Source organism: Bubalus bubalis, chromosome 11 (genome assembly GCF_019923935.1).
Source record: "Bubalus bubalis isolate 160015118507 breed Murrah chromosome 11, NDDB_SH_1, whole genome shotgun sequence".
Taxonomy (NCBI): Eukaryota; Metazoa; Chordata; class Mammalia; order Artiodactyla; family Bovidae; genus Bubalus; species Bubalus bubalis.
Window position 1 is genome coordinate 82,946,071 of NC_059167.1, and position 22,497 is coordinate 82,968,567.

A 22,497-nucleotide genomic window follows, 5' to 3' on the forward strand; every position below is an offset into this window, starting at 1 on the left:
AAATTTCTTGAAAATTTAACAACTGGCTTGGGAACAAGCCACCAAGTGCCCCAGTGTGTGACAGTGACCAAGAGGCTATGTTGGGTGGGTAGTCATGGAAGACCCGAGAAGAGACCTTCTGAGGATGGTGGACAAGAAGCCAGACAGTTGTTTGCAAAGGAAATGCAATCCTGGTAGAAGAAACAAGGCCTTCTACTAGAAGCAAAGACCCTGTGATGTATGTAAGATTGCTTCTGAGGAATTACTAAAAGCTTCTGTCCTTCTGTGAAACCCCAGGGACTTTGCAATGGGATTTGAAAGTCTACTGGAAACAATTCAAGACAGGTGCTGTTTGGTAGTCATGTCTCGCCTTTCTGTGACCAGCAGGATGTTTCCTTATTGCTGTAACTGCAAAACATCCACTGCAGTGTTCAGATGAACACTCCATCACCCTGTGAGCATTGCGATCCTTTTGACTCAGATTATGTCACTCACTTAGGCGTCTCCAGAGTCTTAACCCAAGGGGCACTGACTTGACTAAGGGGCCTATACCTTCTGAACTTGCCAGTTTGGTATTAAATACAATATATATCAAATGTAAGCACCCTAGTACAAATACAAGCTTAACTGCATGGGCCAGAGCCCTAACCCAAACAGGTATTTCAGCTTTCTTATTTTGGTGTGAAGTAACAGCACAATGAAGGGATCTACTCAGCAATGTTAAGAACACACAGTCAGCATGTGGCGTGGGACCTCCCAAAGAGCGTATGACTGGCTGGAAAAACAACATAAACACACATATTTTAACAGAAGAGTAACAACTATGGCAGTATCAGATCATGTGTTATCATAACTAAGTGCCAACATCAGTGGCACAAACATACATAAAAGAGAAAAGCTACATGTGCTGAAAAGGTACAGGGAGACTTATGAGGGCTCCACCGGGCTTAACTGAATTTTATAGTGGTAGCTGAGAAACGGGAAAGGGGGACACGACCAAAGAGAAAACTGGGGAAAAAAGGCTGCAGAGTGACAGGAATTAGACTGGTTTCATTAGAAAGTGAGTTAACTAGGGTTAAAGGAAAATAAGGTTAAGGTTGGATAGATAAAATACAGGTAGACTGTGCAGTGAAGTAGCCTGGTGATTCTGGAAAATCTCCAAAAGCAATGGAGAGGCAATGTGAGTTCCTGAAAGAAGTAGGGATGGAGAGGAATGTAATGAAAATACTGTTTTAGGAAAATGGGTCACTTAGTAATCTTGTGTCATCAAGCAGACCCCTTGAGCTCAGCAGCCCACACCTGCTTAAGGGTGCAGGCAGATACAACTCCCTTAATTTCTAGAATCTGAAAGTTCTAAGTAAGACATAGCCTATAGGTTGTACTTGACTGAATCATATTAAAAAGGGTATTCTTGGTTACATTTTAATATTTCTACTTAAATACCTTTATTTACCCTCTCCCCAAGTCATCCCAGAAAGGCAGGAAAGAATACCAGGACCTTCGTCTGTTTAGGGATTTATTTTTCATGACCTACGACTAGAAATGATGTATCTCTGTGACCACATTTTCTGGACTGAAAGCTGGTACAGACTGTGCACAGCAGAGAGTCAGGGTGGGCACAACTGGTCTTGGGAGGACAGATGCAACCAACTGGCTCCAGACATATAGGCACTTACCTAGCCATCCCCTCCTTGGTGTAGAAGACAGAGTAGGTAAGGTTGTCCCCGTGAGGATCTGATGCAGGTGTTCGCCATGTCAATTTGATGAAGCGGGTAGAGACCAGGGAGGCCACGACATCCCGTGGGGCTGAAGGCAGTGGTCCAGCTGTGGCTGGTGCTAGATGGTCAGTAGTGGCACTGGTCAGTGAAGTGGGAGGTAATGTTGGGATGGCAACATCTTGTCATGTGCAAATATTGGGGAATATGAAGGGCAAACCACGACGGTTTTAAAAAAGAGAACAGAAAAAACAAAAAACAAAAAAGAAATAAACAAAACCACGATGGGAAATAAAATAAAATGAATGAACATAAAAAAGGCCATTAAACTGAAGGCTAACATGCAGGCCAAGGGTAACTACTGAAAACTAATGGGCACTAGTCAAGACACACCACCGCAGAGCAAGCAGGCTTTCTGGTCACTATGATGGCTGTGGGTGAGGGAAAGGGAGGTGACAGCTGAGGACAGGACATCTCACAGAAGCACATCAGTGCCCAAGGCATTTTCTTTAGTTCTGAAGGCAGCATGCAACATCTGTCAAATTTTGCACGTGTAAGTCTTATATGTGATAAAAAACCTCAGTATTTTTTCCCACTTTATCAAATATTGAACAATGTGTGTAGTATGGCTTAGCCTCGTTACACTTACCTTGGGCCCCAGACTATCGTGACCTCACTGCAGAGCTGTGCATGCCTCTAGCTCTGCAGGAGTTCAAAAGCCACATCTTCAAGTGAAATCTAACATTAAAGTCTGCTCTCTGTGGTTGGCAATACCCAGGGAAGTTTGATAACCTTCCTCAATTCACTCAGTTCATTTGCCATCTTATCAATTCATTTAATTACAACAGTATAATATCATGAATCACAAATCCCAAAGCCACACAAACAGAATACATATTGTTTTGTGCTTACGCAAAATACAGTGTTCCATCTGTTTGGTACAGTCCTCACTACCAAGTAACAGATTACAACTGCTAGCAGACTTCAGGGACTCAGTGGGACAGATGAAGCAGTGGCAAATCAGAGCTCTGCTGTTCAAATGCTTGTCTGTATGTCTCTTCTGTTGCAGGACACTTCTGATTTTAGAAGTCCATTCCTAATATACATCTAAACTATCCTTCACCTTGAAGTACACGTTTAATCTCACAATTTTAATTTTAATCTCACAATTTTCAAATGAAGGAATTATTAGAAATGTGTCATGACTTTAACAGGGAAGTTAGAAGAAGAGAGGCAGAAAGGAAAATATGAAAATTTTGGACCTCATTTCAATGAAATAGTAGGAAAACCACCTCCTGAAAATGTCTGTGAACTATGACAGAATCTTTGAAACTGAGGAAGTCTAAATGAATATGCCAGTGAGAATAAATACTCCAAGGGAAAGGACAGAGGAAGACCAATGTAAAATCTCCCTACAGCTACCATTTATCGAGCACTTTCTACATGGCACTCTGGCTCTTTGTATGAAAGTGTTAGTCACTCAGTCGTGTCTGACTCTTTGCCACCCATGGACTGTATCCCTCCAAGCGCCTCTGCCCATGGAATTCTCCAGGCAAGAATACTGGAATGGGTTGCCATTCCCTTCTCCAGAGGATATTCCTGACCCAGAGATCAAACCTGGGTCTCCTACATTGCAGGTGGATTCTTTACCATCCAAGCTATCAGGATTCTTTATGTGGACTCATTTAGTCTTTACAACTCTATGAAATAGGTACTATCGCTGTATCTCTGTATTATATATGGAGACTACATTTAAAAGGGCTAAATCAGACTTCCTAGGAATAGGAAGTAGTGGAGTGTTAAAACCAACCATAGTTTTTAGCTTAAGAGACCTTGGGGTTTAGTCAATAGGAATTTTTAGCCGTGGTCATGCCATTCAGGGTAATGGCAGTGGTCAGGGGCTCCTGCTTCTTTTTGTCAGTCCCCCCTGCCTGCAAACCCTATGAAGGCAAGGCAAAGGCCCAGGACGAATGCCGGCATGTGCACTAGGTGTTACAAGAGAAAAATCACTGCGTTTCTGAGATTTACCACTTTTATAGCGAGGGAAAGCAAGCTCTAGACAAAGAACAGACCTGCTGTGGATATCTAATTTAATTCTGTTGTGCTTTTTATGGCTTTGGTCTTTAAAAAGACGCTGAAACTTGTTTTGTGTCCCAACATATGGATTATCCTGACAATTGTCCCATATATGCTCGAAAAGAATCTGTATCTGTAGTCGTTGGCTGGAGAGTCTATAATGTTAGCTAGGCCAAGATGACTGAGAGGATCGTTTAAGTCCTCTATATTCTTTTTAACTTTTTCTAATTGTTATCAGTTTTTGAGAGCAGGATATTGAAATCTCCCACTATTATCACTGACTTACATATTTCTTTTTTGAAAATAACAACTACAAATGCATATATATACACAACAACAAAGCCCCCAAATATATGAATCCAAAGAAATCTGGGAAAATCTAAAATATCTGGAAATGAAGCAATCCATGAGTCAAAGAAGAAACCACAAGAAATAAAAAATTTAACAAATTAATAATAAAAAATTAATAAAAAATTTTAAACTGAATGAAATGAAAATACAATATATTAAAAATGGAGACATGCAATTAAAGCAGTGCTTAGAGGGAAATTAAGATGTCTTTATCAGAAGAAAAGTCTCATGTGAATTATCTAAGCTTTCACCTTACTGAAGAGTATAGATCTTAAGCATTTTTACACACAAAAAGGTAACCATATGAGGTAAAGGATGTGTTAACTAATTTAACTGTTGGAATGTTTTCACAGTGTATATGTATCAAATAATTATATTGCACACTTCAAATATATTATCATTTATTTGTCAACTGAAGTGAAGTGAAAGTCACTCAGTTGTGTCCGACTCTTAGCGACCCCATTGACTGTTCATGGACTTCTGCAGGCCAGAATACTGGAGTGGGTAGCCTATCCCTTCTCCAGCAGATCTTCTCAATTCAGGAATCAAATCAGGTCTCCTTCACTGCAGGTGGATTCTTTACCAACTGAGCTCTCAGGGGAGGCAATCTGTCAATTATACCTCAACACAAATGGAAAAATTTAATTTTATCCACATTCTTAAAAAAACACAAGGTTAATAAATTAAGGGAAGATGTTGTTGCTGTTGTCGTTCAGTTGCTCAGTTGTGTCCGACTCTTTGCAACCCCATAGACTGCAGCATGCCAAGCATCCCTGTCCATCACCAACTCCCGGAGCTTGCTCAAACTCATGTCCCTCGAGTCAGTGATTCCATCCTACCATCTCATCCTCTGTCACTCCCTTCTCCTCCTGCCTTAGATCTTTCCCAGCACCAAGGTCTTTTCCAATGAGTTGGCTCTTCCTATCAGGTGGCCAAAGTACTGGAGCTTCAGCTTCAGCATCAGTCCTTCCAATGAATATTCAGGACTGATTTCCTTTAGGATGGACTGGTCTGTTCTCCCTGCTGTCCAAGGGACTCTCAAGAGTCTTCTCCAACACCACAGTTCAAAAGCATCAATTCTTCAGTGCTCAGCCTTCTTTATGGTCCAGCTTTCACATCTGTACATGACTACTGGGAAAACCATAGCTTTGACTTGACTATACAGTCTTTTTGTTGGCAAAGTGATACCTCTGCTTTTTAATACACTGTCTAGGTTTGTCACAGCTTTTCTTCCAAGAGCAAGCATCTTTTAATTTCATGGCTGCTAGTCACTGTCCATAGAGATTTTGGAGCCCAAGAAAATAAGTCTGTCACTGTTTCCATTTTTTCCCCATCTATTTGCCATGAAGTGATAAGACCAGATGCCATGATCTTAGTTTTTTGAATGCTGAGTTTTAAGTCACCTTTTTCACTCTCCTCTTTCACCTTCATCAAGAGGCTCTTTAGTTCCTCTTCAGTTTCTGCCACAAGGGTGGTGTCATCTGCATATCTGAGGTTATTGATATTTCTCCCAGTAATCTTGATACCAGCTTGTGATTCATCCAGCTCAGCATTTTGCATGATATACTCTGCATATAAGTTAAATAAGTAGGGTGATAATATATAGCCTTGATATACTCCTTTCTCAATTTTGCATCAGTTTGTTATTCCATGTCCGGTTCTAACTGTTGCTTCTAGACCTGCATACAGGCTTCTCAGGAGGCAGGTAAGGTGGTCTGGTATTCCCAACTCTAAGAAAATTCCACAGTCTGTTGTGATCCACACAGTCAAAGGCTTTGGCATACTTAATGAAGCAGATGTTTTTCTGGAATTTCCTTGCTTTTTAAATGATAATCCAATGGATGTTGGCAGTTTGATCTCTGGTTCCTCTGCCTTTTTAAATCCGGCTTGTACATCTGGAAGTTCTCAATTCATGTACTGTTGAAGCTTAGCTTGAAGGATTTTGAGCACTGCCTTACTAGCATGTGAAATGAGTGCAACCGTGCGATAGTTTGAACATTCTTTGGCATCGCGCTTCTTTGGGATTGGAATGAAGACTGATCTTTTCCAGTCCTGTGGCCACTTCTGAGTTTTCCAAATTTGTTGGCATTCTGAGTGCATCACTTTAAGAGCATAATCTTTTAGAATTTGAAACAGCTCAGATGAAATGCCATCATCTCCACCAACTTTGTAGTGATGCTTCTTAAGACCCACTTGCCTTACACTCCACGGTGTTTGGCTCTAGGTGAGTGACCACACCATCATGGTTGTCCGGGTTTGCATAGTTCTTCTGTGTATTCTTGCCACCTCTTCTTAGTATCTTCTGCTTTTGTTAGGTCCATATCATTTCTGTCCTTTATTGTGCCCATCTTTACATGAAATGTACCCTTGGTATCTCTAATGTTCTTGAAGAGACCTCTAGTCTTTCCCATTGTATTATTTTCCTCTATTTCTTTGCATTGATCTCTGAGGAAGGCTTTTTTATCTCTCTTTGCTACTCTTTGGAACTGTACATTCAAATGGGTATATCTTTCCTTTTCTCCTTTGCCTTTAGCCTCTCTTCTTTTCTCAGCTATTTGTAAGGCTCTTCAGACACCATTTTGCCTTATTGCATTTCTTTTTCTTGGGGATGATTTTGATCATTGCCTCCTGTACAATGTTACGAACCTCTGTCCATAGTTCTTCAGGCACTCTGTCTACCAGATCTAATCCCTTAATTCCTGTTCACTGATTCCTAAAACGTCAATTTTCACTCTTGCCATCTCCTGTTTCACCACTTCCGATTTACACTGATTAATGGACCTAACATTCTAGGTTCCTATGTAATATTATTCTTTACAGCACTGTACTTTAATTTTACCACCAGACACATCCACAACTCGGCAGCGCCATGGATGCCCAGCCTCTTCATTCCTTCTGGAGCTATTTCTCTGCTCTTCTCTAGTAGCATATTGGACACCTACCAACCTGGGTGGGGTTCATCTTTCAGTGTCGTATCTTTTTGCCCCTTTGTACTGTTGATGAGGTTCCCAAGACAAGAATGCTGAAGCAGTTTGCCATTCTCTTCTCCAGCGGACCATGTTTTGTCAGAATTCTTCACCATGACCCATCTTTTTTGGTGATATAAGTTACCAAAATAAAAAATAAAAGAGGGAATAATGCTACCAACCATACAGATACTAAAAATCACAAGGGAATATGTGGCTTCCCTGGTGGCTCAGATAGTAAAGAATCTGCCTGCAATGCAGGAGACCCGGGTTCAATTTCTGGGTCGGGAAGATCCCCTGGAGAAGGGAACGGCTCCCCACTCCTGTATTCTTGCCTGGAGAATTCTATAGGCAGAGGTGCCTGGTGGGCTACAGTCCATGGGGTCACAGAGTCGGATACGACTGAGGGACTAGAGAGAGAGATTGTGAACAAATTTATGTCAATAAATTAGCAACTTAAAGGAAGTAAAAAAGTTCCCAGAAAGACAGTAATTATCAAAGCTACTCAAGAGGAAACACAAAATCTGGATAGAGTTATGTAATAAATAGAGAAATTTAGTTAGTAAATAATAATCTTCCCACAGAGAAAAGCCCAAGTCCAGATGATTTTGCTGGTGAATGCTATCAAATATTTAAAAGAAGACTTGGTACTAATCCTTCACCACTCTTTCAGAAATAGAAGCACTTTCAACTCATTCTGTGAAGTTAGTATTACTCTGATATAAAAGCCAGACAAAGATACCACATGACAAGAAAACTATAGAGCAACATCCCTCATCATCACAGATACAAAATATTAGCTACCTATTTTTGGGAACATAGCAAGAGGTTTTTTCTGGGCTCCAAAATCACTGCAGATGGTGATTGCAGCCATGAAATTGAAAGACGCTCACTCCTTGGAAGGAAAGCTATGACCAACCTAGATAGCATATTCAAAAGCACAGACATTACTTTGCCAACAAAGGTCTGTCTAGTCAAGGGTGTAGTTTTTCCAGTGGTCATGTATGGATGTGAGAGTTGGACTATGAAGAAAGCTGAGTGCCAAAGAATTGATGCTTTTGAACTGTGGTGTTGGAGAAGACTCTTGAGAGTCCCTTGGACTGCAAGGAGATCCAACCAGTCCATCCTAAAGGAGACCAGTCCTGGGTGTTCATTGGAAGGACTGATGCTAAAGCTGAAACTCCAATACTTTGGCCACCTCATGCGAAGAGCTGACTCATTGGAAAAGACTCTGATGCTGGGAGGGATTGGGGGCAGGAGGAGAAGGGGACAACAGAGGATGAGATGGCTGGATGGAATCACCGACTCGATGGACGTGAGTCTGAGTGAACTCCGGGAACTGGTGATGGACAGGGAGGCCTGGCATGCTGCAATTCATGGGGTCGCAAAGAGTCGGACACGATTGAGCGACTAAACTGAACTGAACTGAAGTAAGAGGTTTATAAGTCATGATCAAGTAGAATTTATCACAGGAACTGAAGACTAGTTTAATATCCAGAATCAATGTAATACACCATATTAAGAGGAAGAAAACCCAGTTCCACTATGGTTGTTGGCTCCAGTTTAATGATACACTAGACCTTGACAAAGTATCACTTTTAGTAGATTATATTTATGAGCTTTGCCTATAGGTCTACGTACTTAACTGTTTCTAGGTAGAGATCATTAAATTCAGTGCTGGGCATGTTGCTCTCAGTTAAGTGGATGCAGTTATTTTAATCTGACACTCACTTATACCAGCCAAGCGAACTATCTGCAGCAGGCACGTTTAAGTTTTCTTTGGAAATTTCATTTTGTAAAAATTTGTTTTAAAAATTTGTTCCTTTTTCATAATCTTTCTCTGAAAATAGATTAGGTTTAGAACTTCTTTAAAAATCTTCTGAACCTCCTTCCAAAGTTAAGAAACTATTGGGGAAAATGTCTGTTTTGCCAGCCCTGCATTTCCATATGTAAAGGAATAACTTAATTTGTATTTCCCAGGAACATTCATAGCAGCATTATTCAGAGTTCAGTGAACACTGAACAGAACTGAGTCAGATTTACATGGTGCTTATTGCTCCAAACATAACAGCAATGTAAACTAAAGTACAGTTCCAGAGTTGGGGGAGTGTTAACAAGTATGCCATAGAAAAAGAAAATACTCATATTTGGTCATGCTTATCACATGTTAAAGACTCGGCAATTTTGTAGCGAAGAAACCTGTTCAGTTTGTTAACCTAGCATTTCTTATTCTTATTCGATCATGAAATCTCTTTTTCTGCAAACAGTGATCTCATTTGGGCAATCCTGAACTAAATGATACCCAGGTGATACCTGAGATACTATTGAGCAGAGAGAGCCTTTACAAGAGCCCCTGTCTGAAAACCTCCAGTCATGGTTCAACTACTTCAGTAGATAATCTATTTCACATTTTTTATTTAAAAATAAAAATGAATACCAGGTTCAATGCACGATACTGGATGCTTGGGGCTGGTGCACTGGGACGACCCAGAGGGATGGTATGGGGAGGGAGGAGGGAGGAGGGTTCAGAATGGGGAACACATGTATACCTGTGGCGGATTCATTTTGATATTTGGCAAAACTAACACAATTATGTAAAGTTTAAAAATAAAATAAAATTAAAAAAAAATGAATAAGCTTGTTGTAAAAGTTACTTATATAATACATAAATATACAAAGTATCTTAAGAATCAAAGTTTCACTTTGCATTATCTCCAAAATACCACCCTTATTTTGGTCCATGTTCTTCCAAAAATTTTCCTTTTCATAATACACTTACATGTACACGTTAGTATGAGAATGAAATTATACCAACCACGTTACTTTCCAATCTGCTCTGTTATAATATATCTTTAAGAGCTTCCCATCAGTATAATAAAGAGGCCTCATTATTCTCAATTGCTGCATATTACTCTTTAATACAAATATATCACAATTTTATTCATTTCTTTATATTGTTTGCATTTATGTTGGTTAATTATTTAAGGCTCCTATAGATAATGTTTCTGTAAACTTTCCTATACACATATCTTTGTGCACATGTATAAACATTTCTGTAAGATAAATTCCTAAAAGTGAAAATGCTGAGCCAAAGGTTTGTAAATTTGAAAGTTGACAGAAGATGGTTATTTTGGCTTCAGTTTCAGGACAGAGAGTTGAATACATCTTTGTGTCTACCACTTTATTAAAAAACAACAGCAGCAAATAGGACAAGAAATAGACACACAAACTCCATTTTGGATGAAACTCAGAGATATGTGCAATCTGAACCCAAAATATACGAAAAACAAAACAAAACCAAAAATGGAGAGAGAAGTAAATTAATTAATGGAGCAAAGTCAATCTAAGTGCCTCCAGAGGGACAGATTGATAAGACTCAAACCAACTGACTTTGAGGAACTGGCAGCACTTCAGAAGACAGTGGTGATGTAGGGGGCAGAGGCCTTAGGAGCTATAAAATCTCCAACTCATCCATAAAAATGGAGCTTTGCATTCAGGAGAAACCAAACCAAAGAGGCTCTGGGCTCACAGGAGACCATCAGAAGGATTAAGACCACATACTAAAAAGTTTGGAACTGCCTATCTCCCTGGCTCAACAAGTTCCAGTAGGTTGGCAACCAGGCAGGCTTAATATCACTCTGCAGGAGATTGAAGTGAAGATGTGAAGTGAAGATCTGAAGATTTATCCAGATCATTCTCTGGATAAACTGAAGCAGAGAAGACTTACAAATACTGCTACCTGGTGAGTTCTCAGCAACAGTTACAGAACACATGGCTACCTAATTATTCTTCACTAAAGCTCAGCAGTTAAAAAACTTTACCCTCAAAAGTTTAATGAAAAACAGGATATTTGCAGAAAAAGTTTAATGGAAAACAGGATCTTCCCAATCTAGGGATCAGACCTGTGTCTCCTGAATTGGCAGGATGAAATCTGTGTGTAGTTACATTAATAGTGATTACATTGGTATTAACTTATGTCAGCCTTTAGGCATAGTTCAACAAGACAGTCGAAAAGATAAATTTATACTTGTAAGCATCATTGGTTTTCCTTAATTCTGGCAAACTTCTGCTCCTCCAAGGGTTACTGCAGATGTCATATTTTTCCACAGAATTTTCATGTAGTTCTTTTACACATTTCCATTTCTTTACTGAACTACCATTTGTTCCCTCATGATGTTCCTGTTTTCCTTTATATCTGAATACATTTATAATAGCTGCTTTAAATTCCTTGTCTGCTAATTTCACCATGTTTTCCATTTCTGGGTTTGTTTTCTACCAATTGACTTTTCTCCAAATTGTGGTTCACATTTTCTTTACGGCACGTGTAGTAATTTTGATTCTATGTCAGACACTGTGTACGCTACCTGCTGCTTGTTTACATTTTGTCATTTTTTTAAGTAGAGTGTTGAATTTTGTTCTGGCAGGCAGTTAACCCAACTTGTTCCTATCAAGGTGTGTTTTAAGCTTTTAGTATGGTTCTACAGAGGCTTTGAATTTAGAGCTGTATTTGCCCTATTCTCTAAATACAGCCTTTTTGTAGTATCTGCTGAGTGCCTGGAATGTTTTATGAGGTCTCTCTCTACTCTGGTTGAATAGAATGTGAACATTTCTCACCTCTGTGTAATACTCTAGTAATTTTTCAGCTTTCCAGTAGCTATTCTTTTTTTAAAAAATTATTATTTTTAATTGGAGGATAATTGCTTTACAAACTTTTGTTAGTTTCTGACATAAATCAAGATGAATCAGCCATAGGTATACATATGTTCCCTCCCTCCTGAACCTCCCTTTTACCTCTTACCCCTTCCCACCCCTCTAGGTTGTCACAGAGCACCAGGTTGAGCTCCCTGTGTTATAAAGCAACTTCCCATTAGCTATTTATTTTACATATGGTAAAGTATATTTCAATGCTACTCTCTCAATTCAACCCACTCTCTCTTGCCCCCACTGTGTCCAAAGTCTGTTCTCTATGTCTGAGTCTCTACTCCTGGCCCTGCAAATAGATTCATCAGTACCATTTTCTAGATTTCAGATATATGCATTAATATATGCTATTTGTCACTTTCCTACTTACTTGACTCTGTATAACAGGCTCTAGTTCATCCACCTCATTACAGCTGATTCAAATGTGTTCTTTTTTATGGCTGAGTAACACTCCATTGTTTATATGTACCACAATTTCTTTATCCATTCACCTGTCAGTGGACATCTAGCTTGTTTCCACATCCTGGCTACTATAAACAGTGCTGCAATGAACATCAGGGTACACGTATCTTTTCAGTTATGGTTTTCTCAGGGTATGTGCCCAGTAGTGGGATTGCTGGAGTCATATGGTAGCTTTATTCCTAGTAACTATTCTTTCCTTAGAGGCATTCTTTGCCTGGATCATGGAGAATTTGGTCTGTTTTGTGCAGCTTAGTGTTTAGTAGAAGACTCATGGGGACCCTGTACAGCTTTCCTGAGCTTCTTTGCACATCTCTCTTCTCTCCAGCAGCCTGCCCCACAAAGTCCACTATCATTCTAGCCCTAAACTCTGATCTCTGTCTCCTTAGCTCTCTGAGACTGCTAAGCTCTCTGCTCCCCCTTCCTAACCCCATACTCCAGCCTGGAAGTGCTTCCAGGAAGAAAGCTGGGTGTCATCTCTTCGAGATTATTGTCCTGCATATTTTCAGATGTCTAGAAACATTTATTTCATATAATTAGTCCAATTTTCTTGCTGCTTACATGAGGAAAGCCAGTCCAGTACTAGCTACTCTGGCACGGCCAGAAGTATAACTTCCAAGTACTTTAAGTTTTTACAATAAATATCTCTTTCAAAGAAGTACCGCTATAATAAAAAACATTGTATTAAAAATATTTCTAAGCTCTTATCATTATAAGAAACATTTATGTACTTTTACATTAATTGTTGTATTCATTTGTTTCCTTTGCAGGAACTAATATCTACAACACATTCAATAAATATTTGTTCAGTGATTGAATAAATGAAAACTTTAAGTCTGGTTTGCCAAAAGAAATAAAATAAAAGACTTAGTGAAATTATCCTGGCATTTCAGATACTATCTATAAGGTAATGTCACCATAAAACCAGTGGGCCAAAGAGGTAAGTTATTTTTATAACTGCTGTTGGAAAGCCAATCAAAATTGCCATAAGTGCTTGTCCCATTCTGAAATTACCATAAAAATGTATATATGAATGTTCAAGTATCTCAGTGTTCACCCTTAAAATTTCTCTACTGGGTCCTACTTCACAATTCAAATAGAGAGGTTCATTTTCCCTCACTGTAGATACTTCAAACAAAGCAATCAAAAAATCTTGAGAAGCACAGAAAAACAACAAGAGTCCAATAAAACAACTGTTCCTTCAAATTAAAGACATTCATATGAGGCATTTACACTCAATGGGGAAACAGCAGTTACACTAAGGCTATTAATCACAACATTTCATTAAAAATAAAAACACTTATACAATGTGAAAAGAGCTGCAAATTATTTGCTCTTGAGAGTAATCTGTCATATAAAGGAGCCAATGAAAAACATGTGGCAGTTGCAATGAGTTCAAGGCTGTACACTGGTTGTTTTCCCAATGGTATGTCTCAACAGAGTAGGCATATATCATGGAAGCTCGTTAGAGAGACGCGTAAGAAAAAGATGTCTTTTTGCTTTCTCAAACTAAGAGGATTCATCACTATTTCCAAATTTAAAATGGAATGATACTGAATTAAAGAAAACTAAAGCGGAGGAGTAATGTGACACAATGGTGATGGCTTACGCTTAGCAATGTCACAGTCTGATTTATAAACATCTGCTTTCAGGAGACTCGTATAAGTAGCAGCTGTAGCCCTACTACCTATGCCCTATCCCATTCTGCTGGATGCCCGACATGGGAGTTACTGTTAAAAAAAACTTAAGTTATTTTTATAACTGCTTAACTCTGCCTTGGCCAGAATACCAGAAGTTATAGGTAACATAGGTTCAAAGTAAGGTAACATAGAAGCTTTAGAAAATAGGAGCAGATTTTAGTTTAAAGCAAGGAATAATTTCCATTCAACAACAGAATGGGATGGACGTCTTGTGAGAAAGAATGCCCTATCACTGGAAAACACTAAGGGTGGATGACTGTGAAGACAATAACTGTACAGGTAAAATTTGTAACTCTAAAATTCTATAATTTTCTGAAACAGAAAAAATTGGTCTTTCCAATAAATCTCAAGGATTCTACGCTTAACGTATCACTTGTTTGAAATGGCACAGATCTGACTGTTACATACTATTAAAAAGATACTTTATATAATCAAACTGCTTTGTGAAATTGTGACATGGATTTTAAGACTTGACAGATACATACTATTCTCCTTGTAGGTTTACTGTGACAGAACAATGATTTATTTGATGCCTATTTTTGATCTATGAATCATCTTCCATATTATGATTCATGTTATTTAACTTCTAGAAGCAGAAATCAAAATGCTTATTTCACATGCAAATAACTTCCAAATATCTTGAATCTCCTTGAAATATTCATGCAAATTCAGATACCTTTATCCATACCAGTATAATGAAGAGCCTCTAATCAATTCCAACACTATTTGTTATTTCCCAAATATTCATAAATATTAATCCCAACAGCAGGATTAAAACAGATGTGCTCAAGACCTCTACTCATATTTAAATAAAATCCACAAATATTTATAAGTCAACATGATGAAGGAGTTGATTTAGAAGGATCCACTTATAAATTAAAGACAAAATGAAGCAGAATAAATATAAATTATTTATTAATAATACTTACCAAAATGGTGGAGAAGGCAATGGCACCCCACTCCAGTACTCTTGCTTGGAAAATCCCATGGACGGAGGAGCCTGTTAGGCTGCAATCCATGGGGTCGCTAAGAGTCAGACACGACTGAGCAACTTCACTTTCACTTTTTACTTTCATGCATTGGAGAAGGAAATGGCAACCCACTCCAGTGTTCTTGCCTGGAGAATCCCAGGGACAGGGGAGCCTGGTGGGCTGCCGTCTATGGGGTCGCACAGAGTCGGACACGACTGAAGTGACTTAGCATAGCATAGCACAGCACCAAAATGGTACATGTTAGGCAATGCTGGGAATCATAAAGATAAATGACAAAAACGACAGAAGGCATAAATCCTTTTTGCAGTGACCTTTCAGTTTAGTAGGGAAGAAATGACATGCATCATGGGGTCGTAAAGGGTCAGACACGACTTAGCAGCTGAACAGCAATGACAATGACAACAATAAGAAAACTGAAAACCAGAACGGCTATATGGATAGCAGAATGCTTGTAAACGTTATTGGCTGTTTACCCTTGAGATTATATGACTGACTGGGAGCTCTGGCTTGCTGCTGCCCAGCACCATAAAGATATCGTGTGACATACCAACCCTCAGAATTCGAAGTACAGTTACTACTCAATGTGTATTGCTTCTGCACCACCGTAAAGGCTGTCTGTACTTCAAACTCAATGCCCATATAATTTGCTAACTTAATAAAATACATTTCTCGAAAAATATAAATTATGAAGACACACACAATAAGAAACGTATAACCTCAAAAGCCCTGTATCTATTAAAGAAACTAAGTCAATACTTAAAAACCTTCTATAAAGAAAGCATAAGTCCCAGATGATTTCACTGGTGAATTCTACCAGCCAAAGGATAAACAATACCAATTCTCTACAGTTTCTTTGAGAAAACAGAAAACTTCTAAGCATCCTATAGAGTAAGCATTATCCTAGTATCAACACCACACAGATACTGCCAGAAAACTCTAGGCCAGTATACCTCATGAACACAGATGCAAAAATCCTTGAAAAAAAAATTAGCAAATTAAATAAATAAGTAGGGGAGAATAGACAAATCTTCTGTGCAGAAGAACTGCAAATAGTTTATGTACTCTGCCTGTGAGGAGATCAGCACAGCTCACTACTCCTTGAGTGCAGGCTGTGCACTGTGGCTTCCTTCCAAAATGTACAGGATGGAGAAGGGGAAAAGGCGTCACTTCCCAGTGACAGACCTGACAAGCACTACCTCCACAGGTGATCAGCGTCCACACTCAGGGATCAGCCATGCTGACAGTATACCTTGACATGATGTGATGAGAACGCAAATGTACTTCTTCAATCCTCCTCCCCAAAACACATATTCCCAGTATAATGACAAGTAAAATAATAGACAAATCCTAATTGAAGGACATTCTACAAAATACTTGACCAGTGCTCCTCAAAACTTGTTATCAAAAACAAGTAAAAGCTGAGAAAGCGTCACAGCCAAGAGAAGTCTAATGAGATATGCTGACTAAATGTGGTCTTCTGGACAGACACCCGAACAGAAAAAGGACATTAGATAAAAATTAAGCAACTATGAATAAAGTATCATCTTCAGTTAATAAGACAAAGTATCAGTGTTGTTTAATTACTTGCAACAACTGAATCTTACTAATGTAAGACATTAACAATAGGGGAAATTGCATGGGATATAGGGCAACTCCTTACATTATCTTCATAACTTTTCTATAAATCTAAAACTAATATCTAAAATAAAAAGCTAAAATGTAGGCAGAAAGCCAAACTGGACTCAAAGATAAAATTAGTGGGCTGGAAAATAATTCTAAGGATTTTTCCAGGAAAAAATCACTTAAGGACAAGAAGTGGCATGTAAAGCGAAAGTTTAACAGGACTTAACAGAATAAGCAGCAAAAGCAATAAATGTCATATACATAAAGTCATAAAAATTTTCTGAACCTAAACAGATGTCTGTTTTAAAGGGATCACTCAACACTGGATAGTATGAATTGGGAGTGGAGGAAGAAATCCATATCTTACAACTGCAGAATTCAAAGGATAAAGATAAAAATTCCAGAAGCTTATAGAAAATAAAACAAGTGACTATTATCTAAAGATGAAAAAGATTTTCAACACTATTCCAAAAGACAATGAAACCTTAAAAGAGAGCAAATAATGTATTTTCAAATATGTAGTCTTGAAAATTTATTTCTCACACATCCTTTCTAAAAAATGTATGATGACATAGCAAAATAAATTAAAAATGACAATTCCAAGAAAGCAGAAATTGTAATCCAAAGAATGTTGTTGGGAGGAAGGTACAATATGTGACCAAGAAAGCAGTGAAAGCATGGTGAAGTTTTGTAATTATCTGGTGAGGGGAAAGAGATCATGATTAACCCTAAGTGCTGCTGGGAGAAAATACAGGTGGATATGTATGTCAAATTTCAAGGATAACTATTTGATAAATAGAAACAAGTTAAGGTGGATTGGCAGGACTTATAAGGACATAAAGACAATAAGTGTAAAGCTAGGTCTATAGTCAATAACCATAAAATTAAAAAAAAAGGGGGGGGGCTTCCCTTGGGGCTCAGCTGGTAAAGAATCCACCTGCAATGCAGGAGACGTGGGTTTGATCCCTGGGTGGGGAAGATGCCCTGGAAAAGGGCAAGGCTACAGACTCCAGTATTCTGACCTAGAGAATTCCATGCAGGAGTTGGATACAACTGAGTAAATTTCACTTCACTTCACTATAAGATAAATAAGAACAAAAGTATGAAAATGAAAAACTAGAAAATATACCTATCAGGCAATGCTGTTAAGAAGAAAGCTGCTGCTGCTAAGTCGCTTCAGTCGTGTCCGACTCTGTGCAACCCCACAGATGGCAGCCCATTAGGCTCCCCTGTCCTTGGGATTCTCCAGGCAAGAACACTGGAGTGGGTTGCCATTTCCTTCTCCAACACATGAAAGTGAAAAGTGAAAGTGAAGTTGCTCAGTCATGTCCAAATCCTCGCGACCCCATGGACTGCAGCCCACCAGGCTCCGTCCATGGGATTTTCCAGGCAAGAGTACTGGAGTGGGGTGCCATCGCCTTCTCTGTAAGAAGAAAGCAGGCATAGTAAAGTCAACAGTGGACAAAACACAATTGAAGATAATAAGAAATAGGGCAAAATGAACATTTCCTGCTGATAAAATAAATACCCTGATTTTTAAATTCTAAGATGCTTTCTAAATTCTAAGGTTTTTTTTTTTTACATTTTAATGTCTCTGAAGTCTGGATGCATCTTATAACCCATGGTGTCTTACACTGCATGAAACATAGTAATCCACAAGAAGCGAAGCCAGGATTCCTAATGTATTAACAACATAGTTCCTAAATATATAATGCAATAACAGAAACACTGCTGCTGCTGCTGCTGCTAAGTCGCTTCAGTCGTGTCCGACTCTGTGGAACCCCATAGACAGAAGCCCACCAGGCTCCCCTGTCCCTGGGATTCTCCAGGCAAGAACACTGGAATGGGTTGCCATTTCCTTCTCCAATGCATGAAAGTGAAAAGTGAAAGTGAAGTCTCTCAGTCGTGTCTGACTCTTAGCGACCCCATGGACTGCAGCCTACCAGGCTCCTCCATCCATGGGATTTTCCAGGCAAGAGTACTGGAGTGGGGTGCCATTGCCTTTTCTAGAGTTGAACAAATCCATAATCACACCTTTCTTAGAAATTGGCAGATTTAGTAGACAAAAAGTAGGTGAGGCTCTAAAGAATTTTACAAGCATACTTCATAGATTTAATCTAATATTTATAAACCATAACATCCAGTAAACGTAACACCCATAGAACTGTCACCAAAAAACCAACCATGAATTATATCAGAAAAGGAATCTCAAATTCCAGTGAATTGAGAAATGCAGTCATCTGCTAACAGTAAGGGAACAGTAGATGTAATATAATTGCTATACAGGGAAGGTGAAGGGAGCAGAATAGAAAACCCTAAAAGGAATTCCCAACAGTCTGAAGCCCAAATGAAGTTGTATTAATTCAGTACTTGTCTTCCTGGTTGTGAGAGAAGAGTAACATGCTCCAAAAGGAAATAATTAAAAACTACCCAAATACCTGAAATGTCCACTGGCACAGCTGCTGAATAGCTAAGAGACTGGTTAGGGGCACAATGCAAATGTGAACATATACTCAAAAAAATGGTTGGCTAAGGCTACTTATTTTGAGTGTTCAGTTTCAAAGAAAGGGAATAGAGCTGCATGTGAATGCTTCCACAGACTTCAAAGCTCCTCCTCTGAGGAACTAAGTCCCAAAGGCAGAGCGGAACTAACCTGATACCAAAGGAAGGCACTCTGTTGGAAGTTTTTGTAGGTGTATGTTCTGTTAAGCAGCCCTGGCAGTGAACTGCTGGTTTAAACAAATGACTTATATAAACAACTGAAGGAAGTTATAAAACAAAATGGACACTAAACACTCCTCCCATTTTTGTGTGTGGGAGAGATTTTTCAATTTTAAGGAAATCATCTGACATTTTCCTGACATCAAAAGCACTCATTAAAAAAGGTGTGCCAGTTGCTAATGACGCACCAATCACAGCAGTGAGCCCAGAAAAAAGATAGCCTTCTCTCCTTTCATCCTAAATCAAAATGCTGTTTCCTAAATAAGATTCCAAAACCCAAGAGGAAAGGGAAGACAAAACGTGTAAGGTATTTCTGTTCATTACCAATTTAGAATAAACAAAAAGGGAAAACTGACTTTGTTCCAGTGTGTTTAATGATTTACATTAACATCTAATCACAATTTCCCAAGACAGCATAGCATTTTTAAAAATTCAAAAGTCCAAACTCTTGACAGTTTTTATTTCCTCAGATTGTATGAAATGTTAACAGAGTACAAGAAGTACCTAATCCGAATCTTTAACAAGAAACTACAAGAATCTGTCAAGAAACTACAACTACTAAAATCTGTAAAGGAGTGTAAACTGAAGAGGAGCTCTAAATATTAGGAGAAAATTGTCATCAAACTAGAAGCCAGCTAAGATGTCTTTCACATTCTTTCTTTCTATAACTGTAAGAGGAGTCTCAGAGAGTAATGCTGGTGGTGAACAAACTTTTTTTTTTTAATATGCATACAGCTAAAATATTAGGACATTATAGTAGTTATGAGGCAGTAGTAACATTTAAAATGCTAACATTATAGAAAAACATTTCTCAAAATGCATATCAAATTAGACTATACTTTTTATGTCTAATTCTCTCTTAAGGATGCATCAACAGGGAGATATTCTCAACAACACTAAAATCTGAAATGAAATATACTCTGATCCAGCACTGAAATTATATGAAATCAAGCAGCCAGATTGTCAGTGATGTCTTTTAGACCCAAATGATATTCTGCCAACTATGACATTATTGTATAATTTAGCATCTTTTAAATATAGCTACCAATTAAAAGATATTCAAACATACTATCTTCCTTCTGGTGTTTTAGCACTGCATAATGGATTCTTTCTTTATAACAAAATAATAGCATCAATTGAAATTCAAATCTACTCTCTGATAATCTCTAAATCCATTTCTGTGTCCAGGAAGGTCACCTGCAAAGCTTCTATTTAACTGTTAAATGCCAAAAATTATAATTAAGGCACTAAGTTATTACCTGGACCTCACAAGTCCTGGTCTTAAATTCATGATTTTTGACACAGATGAAATGTCATGTTTGTTTAAATGTTAAACAAACTAATCATACTTTAATTCTATTTCTATCCCCCCAGAGCTATCTAAGGGCTTCCCAGGTGGCTAAGTGGGTAAAGAATCCATCTGCAATGCAGGAGAAGCAGGAGATACTGGCTGGATCCCTAGGTTAGGAAGCTCCCTTGAAGGAGGGCATGGCAACCCAATCCACTCCAGTATTCTTTTTTTTTTTTTTTTTTTTTAGATGCAAAACAAACCCACCTTAAGATGTGTTTATTTTTTTTTTGTTGTTTTTTTTTTTTTTAAATTTTATTTTATTTTTAAACTTTACATAACTGTATTAGATTTGCCAAATATCAAAATGAATCCGCCACAGGTATACATGTGTTCCCCATCCTGAACCCTCTTCCCTCCTCCCTCCCCATGCCATCCCTCTGGGTCGTCCCAGTGCACCAGCCCCAAGCATCCAGTATCGTGCATCGAACCTGGACTGGCAACTCATTTCATACATGATATTTTACATGTTTCAATGCCATTCTCCCAAATCTTCCCACCCTCTCCCTCTCCCACAGAGTCCATAAGACTGTTCTATACATCAGTGTCTCTTTTGCTGTCTCGTACACAGGGTTATTGTTACCATCTTTCTAAATTCCATATATATGCGTTAGTATACTGTATTGGTGTTTTTCTTTCTGGCTTACTTCACTCTGTATAATAGGCTCCAGTTTCATCCACCTCATTAGAACTGATTCAAATGTATTCTTTTTAATGGCTGAATAATACTCCATTGTGTATATGCACCACAGCTTTCTTATCCATTCATCTGCTGATGGACATCTAGGTTGCTTCCATGTCCTGGCTATTATAAACAGTGCTGCGATGAACATTGGGGTACTCGTGTCTCTTTCCCTTCTGGTTTTCTCAGTGTGTATGCCCAGCAGTGGGATTGCTGGATCATAAGGCATGTCTATTTCTTGCCTGGAGAATCCCATGGACAGAGGAGCCTGGCGGGCTACAGTCCATAGGGTAGCAAAGAGTCTAGAACAACTCAACAGAAATGCTGACAAACTTCCTAAGTAAACTAAGCTCATAACCTTGGATTTATACAGAGACTCTCTCTACCTATATTCAGTGCAAAACTTCAATCTTTTCAGCTCCCTTAAATATAAAAAAAAAATCACAAATCATGTCCTATTTTCCTTGTAGAAATATCTACCTGCCATTTAATAAGCATTTCCCATATATGAGCCATTGAGGGATAAGAAGAATTTCTTTTTCCACTGTCAGCACCTAGTTGAGGGTCTCAAACATGATATCTGATTTGGTAGAAAATTCTCCTAATCGGTATCACAGATACCATTATTTTCTTCTCTAAACTCATTCAACGTATTTCTAATATCCAAATCCTCTTAAAGTGCTATTGTTTCATCATGTACTTTTGAAAATTGCTAGGGTATAACAGCTAATCAAAAGATCCCAACCTTTTTATTTGGTATTAAATAATCTGGCTTGTACACATCTTCTACGATGTACAGTCTTATATTTCTGAGAATGCTAAACTACGCTGCTTTCTACTGTTCAAATGCAGTTTGAGCCTTCTTACTTATACACCTGAAATGTCATCCTTTTTTTCCACTTGTGTAACGTGACCAGTTTAAAGTTCCATTCATCCTTCTATGCCAAGTTTAAATGCCATATTCTCCAAGAAGCCTTCCTTGTTTGTCAAATCCAGCAGATAGCACTTATTCCCATCCAGAATTACAGTAGCACTTTGGCATTTAGCATAGCTTGTACTGTACTTCTTTACATTCATAATCAAAAAGCTCTACCCTAGTAACTGTTCAGAACCTTTTAGATTCAATACACTAGAAATATTGGAATGATTAGAGAATATATCGTCCATACTCAGATAACTTTTAG

General features: G+C 38.5%; 1 protein-coding gene across 8 annotated transcripts in view; it reads right to left on the reverse strand.

The window, feature by feature from the left end:
- The window catches only part of NEO1 (neogenin 1), a 238,959-nt gene that overhangs the window by 62,760 nt on the left and 153,702 nt on the right, over nucleotides 1–22,497 (reverse strand). For 5 of the 8 annotated variants that reach the window (XM_045162125.1, XM_044925355.2, XM_044925354.2 and 2 more), the window contains exon 8: nucleotides 1,656–1,875. In XM_045162125.1, coding sequence (XP_045018060.1) covers nucleotides 1,656–1,875 — 220 coding nt within the window. The remainder of the gene's footprint in view (nucleotides 1–1,655; nucleotides 1,876–22,497) is intronic. The other 3 variants (XM_044925356.2, XM_045162126.1, XM_025296187.3) reach the window with 1 other exon arrangement.